Here is a 10191-nt window from a genome sequence, read left to right on the forward strand (position 1 = left end):
ACGGAGAAATAACCTCATAAATATTCATCCACTGCACTTTTTGTCACAAACAGTATGGCTTTGGCAGGCTGAATAGCCTGATTGCATGCAGTGCGGATTCTATCCAAGTCTCCCCACACTGTCTTTGCTCACCCAACCTGTATACAAATAACCGTGTGCCCTGTCCCGAACAAAGCACCAACATTCTTCATCTACTTTCCCAGGGGTGCTGAAACCCATACCTTCTACCCCTGCTAACTGTAGACACACAAATAACCCTCTCTCATCTCTCCGTGCAAACACACTCCAAAAAAAAAATCCCTCCACACTCCCGTACTCTCCGTGAGAGACTGGACTGACTTTCCCTGTACACACACTCTCCCCACATGTTTCTCACCCCCTGCTCCTTGCTAGAGCTCCTGCATCCTGCCAAAAAAAAAATCATAATGGGTTGGATCTGTTTGTCTGCCTGACTTTGTTGGGAGGTGGTATGGCTTCTGGTCACGTGGGTGCAATTCAAATTCTTGACTGTAAATTGCATTTTCGATGTGCTTCATACATTCAGTGCCCTTGACCACCAGTTTTCATATCTTTTATCTTCCCAGGTTCATGGACAAGAAGCTGTCACGTGAGTCCTGCATTTCTGTTACATTCAACACAGCATGGTTTGATGGTGGCAGCAGAGGTGGATTGCTGTGTACAGTTGTTCTGAGCACTTTCATTTTACTTGGCTACTGTCTCGTTTTAGTGCCTGTGAAAAGTGGAGAGGGTAATACAGATCGGTTAGATGAGAGGGCACAAATCTGGCAGAATACTCTGATGTGAGGAAATGTGAAATTGTCCATTTTGGCTGGACGGATAAGTAAATCTGAGTGGTGAGAAATTGCAGAGGGATGTCAATGTCCTTGTGCTTTGGAAATCTTGCTGAAAAGGTTGAAATGGTTTTTGAAAATTTTAAAAGTAGCGTTTGATAGTCTCTTTGATGAGCAAGGGTGTCACGAGCATCAGGATTATGAAGCAATCTGATTAGTCACAAAAGGTGGACCAGGCTTGAGGGATCACGGGCCCGTTTACACTCCTGATTTGTGTATCAGGATGTGTGATCAAAGACAGAGAGCGACAGAGACCTGTGAAAAGTTGCGTTCATTACAAGAATTTCTAAATACTTTCATGAAGCACATGGGAGCTGGATTTCACAGGAGAGGCCCATTTGAATCTTGTAAAGCATTTTAAATCTTTGCAGCCTTGCAGTGAAACAGTACAGTGGCCGTGTTAATTCCAGTCACCATGCAAACTCTGCTGTGCAGGATGTTGGGTTCAAGAGCTGGACTCACACGTGATTGGACCATTGTTTTGTGTTGTGATACCCAGAGTCAAGACTAACATTCACCTCTCTGTTGAATCAAACTTTAAACATCTCTGTAGGAAATTGTACTGTTTTGTAAACCTCTTTGGTCTCCACAAGTTGATCCAAGTCTTAATGATTTTGTGTATACCTAAAGAGGCACATTTCGGTGGCTGATTTGTTTGTATCATTTTCATGAGGTTGCTGGAGCAATGAGACTGCTTTTGACCATAAATCGATTTTGTTACAAAACTGACTTTGTTTAGTTTTTTGATTTACATTCGGACCAAAACTTCAGAAACCTTTTTTGATATTCTTTCAATTTGTGGCGTTAGTTAAAAAGCAGATGTTGAACCCGTCCCCCCACCACCAAAGAACCAAAACCGAAACACCGAGAGGAGCGCCTTGTCCTTTCATCTATTAAAAGGAGTGCAAAAAGTAGTGTAACGTGCCTTTCAGCAACTTTGTAGTTAAATAAAATAAGTCCCTGACATGCAGTTAAAATCAACAGTAACGATTGATTTATCTGACTCTAGCAACGAACAAATGAACCAAACTATTAACAAACTGAATAAATCCTTTCTAATTGCTAACTATTCCTGAATAAAACAGTATTCTAATAATATGCTGTTCCAATAAATACAAGTCTCACCTATAGACAATAAAAAAGTGTAGAATTTGGTGTCTCGAAATTACAGCAAGGTTCTATTCCTTCTCCATTGATTCTTGTATCAGGAATATTCACTAGTTGTGCTGTGGGTATCTTTGTTACTTAGATGGTGATTTCTCTTAGACTTGGAGGAATCTGTGAGAGCAGCAATTCTCTCTTGACACTGTTAATTCTGGCAGATGACAGTCAGTTCTGTCTCCTTGTCCATTGCTCTCTTCATTTGTACCCTTGATCACGTATCAATTTCTTACACTCAGACTGGTCCGAGGATTGGTTTTTGGTATCTAATCGTATGGTTCAAGCCAAAGGGCTAAATTCAAAACTTGTCTCCGTATCAAATTAAAACTGCTGCTTGACCTGTTAACTGTGTGGCCTTTCGATGCAAATGTTTCAATTTGAGTGTTCTCTGTACCTGCAAACTGTCAAACTGCTCATAGACTTGTTTTTGTTCAAAAAAAACCTTGAAGTGGAGAACAAGCACATCATCATTTAAAGGGACTAGTCAATGCTGTACCCCTCCCCGACTCCCAATCCCGTCTAGAGTTTTACAGACACCAAATTCTAACTTCGAGTCCCAATCTACAATCGTCCACCCAAGTTCGCAGCACGTTGAACTGAAGATTTGAGGTGTGGTGGTACTGACGTTGCAAGTGTCAGAGAGTTGTTGATTGATTTGGCAGAACCAGGTAGACAATCAGCTTTGTGGTCGGCTCTGCATTGACCAGTTGTGGAACTGACTGAGTTCCTCATGGTCATTGCAGAGATCAGATTGCTTCACAGCTTTGCAAGAGGAATGGAGATGCTGTTGACTGAAACTTTTGTTACAAGTCTCACAAGGCTTTATTTTCTCATTCAGTCAAACTGAATGGTGGGAGGCATGTACAGGGAATTCTGCGTGGCTTCGACCCCTTCATGAATCTTGTGGTGGATGAATCGGTTGAGATGGCACCTGGTGGACAGCAGAACAACATTGGCATGGTGGTAAGTATCAAGTTTCTATTGTTTATTTGGACATGTAACTCACTTGTTCCCATTTGAGTTCTTCAACCAGTTTAACTGCAGACTTAATTCTGCACTACCCTAACACAAGGGATTTCAGGAACGCCGATAACTGAGAACCACCCATAGGGAGATTCAGTGGGTCATTGGAGGCACAAGCTGGCCTTCAACAGGTACTGACTATTGTGATCCCAGAGCAAAATACAAATCCATGTTATGGTTGAGTGAGCAGTCGAAACTTCAAGGCAATGAAATGGGAGGACTGGGGACTTCAGAGAAGAAAGCCATGTGGTTTTCAACAAACGTCAATAAAATTGACACTACATGTCATGGCATTGATGTAATCAGCATGTGCACCTTTTTTCTTACACCCAGGATTTAACATAGGGAAATAATGGTTATACTATCATCAAGCACACCCCAGAGCACAATTGAAATAATAAATGGATCAAGGCAAGTCTCACAAGTTACTCAGCATTCCCTCTTCCCTCAATACAACACACAGGAAATCTGTTGAAATTTCACAGGGCATTACACTTCTTCACTTCTGTTGATTTGCCCTTCACGTTTTATTTCAAGCCACTCTGTTATGGACTCGCTCAGTAACTGCTCCTGTTCTGGTTGGTCGCTCTCCTTTCCTGGGCCTGTACCCCCCTGGACTCTGGAAACTATGCTCCTTCAGACACAGCACTGCTTTTTGACAAAATAATGAGCTTCACCAAGCCATGACTGCAGCTGGATTCTTGTGGGGCCCGATCTCGTCCAGTTGCATCCAGCCAAAACACTACATGTGAGTTCTTTAATCTGCACTTTTAGCTGCACTGAGGTATTTGTGCTTACAGGTTTCTGTTGAGTTCCTCACCAATTGCATCAATTCAGAGCCAGTAACCTTCCCATTTTCTCAGCTCCTGAGAACAGTTGAGTTCTCACTCCCAACATCAAGGTGGCCCCTAATCCCAGGATGACTTGCTGATTTCTGACAACATAGACACCCAGCTTGTCTTGATTTCATTCTTAGTCCCCGACCTAGAACCCGTATATATCAGTTAACTTGGCAATGTACAGCTCAAAAGCAGCAAATCAAACAGGGAGTCTACTCTGTCTTTTGACCCAAAATGGCCCCGGTCCCTGTGTTAGAACAGAACTGAACAGTCATAGTCATACAGCATGGAAACAGATTTTTTAGCCCAATCAGTCCATGACAAACACAATCCCAAACTAAACTACTCCCATCATGCCTGCTGCTGGCTCAATTCTCTCCAAACCCTTCTGATTTGTGTACTTATCCAAAAGTCTTTTAAATGTTACTGCACCCCCACCCACCACTTCCTCAGGAAGTTCATTCCACATGTGAACATTTTTCTGTTTACCTTCGTTTTTTTTATCTTTCGCTTCTTAAAATGTGACCCGCTCTTGAAATCCTGCATCTGAGGGAAGGGACAACTACTGATTAGATTAGATTCCAGCTCAGCGAGCCAACTCACATCCAGAACCTCAGCCTGAGCTACAAATCTTCTCAAAACTCATTAGATTAGATTACCCATAATGTGGAAACAGGCCCTTCGGCCCAACAAGTCCACACCGACCTTGAAGCATCCCACCCAGACCCATCCCCCTATAACCCACACATCCCTGAACACTACGGGCAATTTAGCATGGCCGATCCACCTAGCCTGCACATCTTTGGACTGTGGGAGGAAACTGGAGCACCCGGAGGAAACCCACGCAGACACGGAGAGAATGTGCAAACTCCACACAGACAGTCACCTGAGGCTGGAATTGAACCTGGGTCCCCGGCGCTGTGAGGTTGCAGTGCTAACCACTGAGGCACCGTGCCGTCCAATAACTTGGCTTATATTATAAACATGTACAAGCTCACCTCTCAACCTCCTACACTCCGGTGGAAAGTCCCAGCCTATCCAGCCTTTCTTTACAACTCAAACCTTCCATACCTGGCAACATCCTGGTAAATCTCTTGAGAACCCTCACCAGCTTAATAATAATCTTCCTATGACAGGGGTGATCAGAACTGGACACGGCGTTCCGGAAGAGGCCTTACCAATGTCCTGTTCAATCTCACCATGACTTCCTAACTCCTGAATTCGGAGGACGAAGCAGTGAAGGCAAGCATGCTATATGCCTTTTTAACCGTGCTGTCCATGTGATGCAGACTTCAAAGAATTATGTATCTGAACCGTTATGTTCCTCTGTTCTACAACACTACCCAAAGCCCCACTATTAATTGTGTAAGCGCTACCCCTTTGTCTTGTCGCAAAATGCAATACTTTGCATTATCCAGATTGAACTGTATCTGCCATTTTTTTCAATCCACTGACCAATTTGACCAAGATACCTTTTATAATCTTGGAAAACTTTGTTCACTCTCTGCTATGCCACCAATTCGGATGTCATCCAAAAATCTGACCATGCCTTGTATATTCTCATTCAAATCGTTCATGTATAAATGACAGACAAAAGAGCTGCTCACAGGCCTCCAGTCTGAAAAGCAATCCGCCACCATTACTCGGCTGATGAGCCAGCTATTTACCCAATTGGCAAGCTCACCCTGAATCCCATAAGACCTAACTTTCTTAATTAGTCTACAATGTGGAACTCTGTCGAAGGCTTTGCTGAAATCCAAATAAACAATGTCTACTGCTCTGCAATGTCTCATCAATCTTTTTCGTGACTTGGCCAAAAAAGTCAAATTTTTGAGGTACACTTTTCCTCTCACTAAACCATGCTGACTGTCCCCCGTCAATTGATAATGCAGATATTTCTGCAAATAGTCTTGCTATTTATTCCCTTAATTCCCATAACATTCTGGGGAAAAAAAAACATTAGGTCAGGTCCCAGAGAGTTATCCACTTATATATTTTTGAAGACCTGAACTTCCTCTTGTGTAATGTGAACTGATTTTAAAACATCAACATTTATTTCTCTGCATTCTTTAGCTTCTGTTTCTTTTTTCTCTGTAAAAACTGATGTAACATGTTGACTTAGGATCTCTCCCATCTCTTGGAAGTCAACACAAAAACAACGACCTTGACCTTTAAGGGTCCCTACCCTATGTCCAACTGAACAGTCTACTCCAATCAACTTTTGAACGTTTTTGTCTCATACTGTTAAACTTTGACTCCCGTTACAAACAGTAACTTTTCAGGAAGGATTATCCTTTTCCACAGCTGTTTTGAAACTGACAATTATAATCACTAGGCCCAAAGTGTTGCGTTACTTTTACTGCAGTCACTTGCTGTGCTTGTTAACTAAAAGAAGACATATCGTTAAGAAAATTTTCTTGAACACATTTGACAAATTCCTCACCATCCAAACCTTAAACTATGGTAACCCAAGTCAATGATTGGAAATAGATTTTTTTTGGGTGGGGGTGGGGGCAGGTACGGGTAGTGCGTATAATACAATCCCATCAAGATGCTCTTTCCTTTCGTATTTATAAATTATTTAAAATAATTATTTATAATTTTGATCTGTTTATTTTCACTGGATAATTTTTCATAAAGCCCTTGTTTAGTTACAGCAGTAATGAATTCCCTAAATAAAAATGCTCCCCACCCCTGCCTCCTTTCCTATCTTTCCTCCAGCATCTAAAATCGGGAATGTTGAACTGCCAGATCTGTCATCTCTCAGCCAAGTTTCTGTAATAGCTATGACATTCCAATCCCCTGTTCTTAAACATGCCCTGAGTCCATCAGCCTTACCTGAAAGACCCCTTGCATTGAAATATATGCAGTTTAGTTCTTCAGAGTATTACATACCCCGACTCTACCCCGACTTGTCTTGCTTTTCTAATTACTGTGTTGTCTTCACAATGAGAACCTTTGCCAATCATCTTTCTATTTTTACTACAATTTAGAATTCCTGTACTCTGCCTTTGTATCAGTACAAAGTCTCCCTTAACAGAATGAGTAAATCTCCCTTCTAAGATGTTGGTCCCTTTACATTCATGTTAGACACATCCTTTTTGAACAGGTATTTTTATCTTAAAAGAGATTCCTATTGTCCAAAAACCTGAATCCATAAGACATAAGAGCAGAAATTAGGCCATTTGGCCCATCAAGTCTGCTCCGCCATTCAATCATGGCTGATAAGTTCCTCAACCCCATTCTCGTGCTTTCTTCCCATAACCCTTGATCTCCTTGATAATTAACAGTCTATCTATCTCCGTCTTAATTGTACTCGATGACCTGGCCCCCACAGCCTTCGATGGCAGAATTCCATAGATTTTTCACTCTCTGGCTGAAGAAGTTTCTCCATGTCTCCTAACTCTAAGAGTACAATACACCATCTCTACAATGTCCAGTGACACTGAGAATACAGCACTTGTTTATAAATACTCATACAAGTACTATGGATTTTACTTGGGAACCAATGTTAAAATATCCTTGTTATTTTGTAACCCACTGAGGGCCATCCACCTTTCAACATTTTTGAGCTGTGGTGATGCTGTTGGAGCAGAATTGTATATTCATTTTGTGTTTAACAATGAAAACATGGTTGTGCCTCGGCAGTTGAACTGAGATCCCCTCGACCTCAAACCAGTAATGTGTGTGCATGCAGCACAGACTTGAGACTTCCATCTGTTCTTTTTCTGCCTTGATATGCTCCCTTGGATAGTGGTCCTCCTTTATGTATCTCTCCCCCTCTTCAAACGATGTGTCTGTTCTCTGTTGCAATTGTTTGTTCCTTCATAACTCTTGGATAATTTGCAAATGGAAGAGAAGGAATTTGCTATGGTGGATTGCAGTGTGCATTCCCCTTCACCTCATTGGTGAAGGGGAATGTACACTGCATTGCACTAGAGCAATTTAATTGTTCTGCCTTTGTGAAACAGCATCTTTGCTCTGCTTTCCATCATTGTCCTGTTCTCCTACATTATTGTCAACACCATCTTGGAGCTGACAACTCCGGTACAGCATGTTTGAGAAACAGAAACTTGGTCTTGGCATAATGTTTCACCACCAAAATGTACGTGTTTAGTTTTCTTTCAATGCACATTTTAATTTTGTTTCCATTCAATCCATTAGGTTATTCGAGGGAACAGCATTATAATGCTTGAAGCCTTAGAACGAGTGTAGTGAAGACAGCGTTATTGCTGAAAAGATGACATAAACATGATGAATCCAGAGAACTGTGAGCCATGTGTTGGTGATCCTTAGTTTCTGTGAGGGGCAACAATTTGTTCCAAGTTAATATGGTGCAACATAACGCATTTCTGTGTACTTTACAATTTTGTACCTTGATCGACAATACATTAAACCTCCTTTTGTATGAAATCACACTATATTGTTCTGTGCAAGTTAATGGCCAGTGAACACCAAATGATCTTTAATAAAATTGGTTTCTGAAAATAACTTGTGTGTGCGACGTATAGGAATAGGTAATGGTTTTGGACCTCCACACATTTGATGGAAATGTAACAAGTACAAATGCACATGAGTAAAAGTGATCTGTGAGCTCCAGTCGTATTCCTAACACATTTTTTTGTATTGGAGCAGCCATAGCCTTGATGTTATGAAAGGTGACTCTTAAAGTTGACTTCATGCTTGAAGTACAATTGGTAACACCAGTAACGGCAGCCATGAGGAAACCGTTGTGTGCTGACACTGTTTTTCATGTTTGCTTCTTAAGATTTTTTGTGCTTCTGGAAAGATTTGCTTCAGTTTGCAAGTGGTCCAGAGGTACCTTTCAAATGCTGAAGGCTGTTCAGAGTTAGTACATACTCTGACTCTTTTTTGTCTTGCTTTTTTAATCACTGTGCGCCCAGAGATCATAACAACAATGTTTTCTCTCCTGGAACTGGTCATTGCTGTTGTTTATGAGCTTTGATATCAGTTAACAAATTAAACAAAGTTTTCTTTTCTAGGTAGTTTGGAATTAAACCCAAACTTGTCTGGTGCAAAGCCTTGTCTTTTGGAGAGATTTGTTCCACTGTGTGTAGTTGCCTCATTTTGCAGTGTTAGCAGACATTTGTTTACCATTTTTCCCCATCAGTCCTTTTGCTCATGTCCTTTCAATAGTGACAGGGTTTCACATTGTGTTTGTCTGCAAACTGTGCTTTGTTAAAATCTGCTCAGCAGTTTAATCACTGACTCCCTTGTCCCATGTACTGCAGTGGGTGGAAGAATGTAACAGCCATATCCTGAGCTGCTGTTTGTAGGAGGTAAGGAGTTGCATGCACACTTTGCAATTGACACTGCAAGACTGAGTTTAACTTTTAGTTTTCCCTTGGATCAGAGGATCTGGTTTCTTTGTTCAAATGTTGACTCAAAAACACAAGTACACTTCAAGAAAACGGTTAAAAAACTAAAAGTACTATAGTTGCAGGAAATGAGATGCAAAAACAGAAATTGTTGGGAAAACCCACCAGCTCTGGCACATCTGTAGACAGCAATCAGTTAACGTTCTGGGTCCAGTTGCGCTGAAGAAAGGTTACCTGGATCTGAAACGCTAACTCTGCTTTTTCTTCACAGATGCTACCATAGAATCCCGACAGTGTAGAAATGGGCCCTTTGGACCAACAAGTCCACACTGACCCTGTAGGTCGTAGAATCCCTGGAGTGTGGAAACCAGACCTACTAAGTTTCTCCAGTAATTTCTTTTGTTTCAAGCAAAGGGCATACAGCTCAAATATTTTTTACAAGAACCAAGCTTAATTTTTTTTTAACAACTACAAAGTTTCCAATCGACTACCAAAACACACATTGCTGGAGAAACTCAGGTCTGGCAGCATCTATGGAGAGCAATCAGAGTTAACATGTCAGGTCCAGTGACCCTTCCTCCAAATTGATGGTAGCTGGGGAAATGGTGTTTTTTTTAATGCAGTTGGGAGGGCAGGTGGGGGCCTGGAAAGTAATGAGGAAATTACAGGTGGGGAATAGAACCCAAAGCCAAACACGAACAGTTTCTCAAACAAAAGAGTGGATAACAGTTGGCTGAGAAGAAGGAATAACTTTTAATGGGGAACAATTTGTGGCTAACAGTGTGTTGTGCATAACAGCAGACCATATGATGACAGGCCCTGGTGTGTGGGGGTTAGGGTAAGGACATGGGAGAAGGTGCCTCAGCTCTAAACTTGTTGAAAAGGATATTGAGACCAGAAGGCTGTACAGTTCCCAGGCGCCAAATGAGATGCTGTTCTTCCAGCTTGCCCTCCCCTTCACTGGAGCACTGCAGAAAG

General features: G+C 41.7%; 1 protein-coding gene across 1 annotated transcript; it reads left to right on the forward strand.

Annotated features, from left to right (window-relative positions):
* Positions 1 to 575: 575 nt before the first annotated feature.
* Positions 576 to 8365, forward strand: snrpg (small nuclear ribonucleoprotein polypeptide G). The gene is made up of 3 exons (XM_059641091.1): positions 576 to 607; positions 2851 to 2975; positions 8039 to 8365. The coding sequence occupies exons 1-3, from the start codon at positions 589 to 591 to the stop codon at positions 8087 to 8089; spliced, it is 195 nt and encodes a 64-aa protein (XP_059497074.1). The 5' UTR covers positions 576 to 588; the 3' UTR covers positions 8090 to 8365.
* The last annotated feature ends 1826 nt before the right edge of the window (positions 8366 to 10191 follow it).

This window comes from Stegostoma tigrinum, chromosome 40, assembly GCF_030684315.1.
Source record: "Stegostoma tigrinum isolate sSteTig4 chromosome 40, sSteTig4.hap1, whole genome shotgun sequence".
NCBI classification, from domain to species: Eukaryota; Metazoa; Chordata; class Chondrichthyes; order Orectolobiformes; family Stegostomatidae; genus Stegostoma; species Stegostoma tigrinum.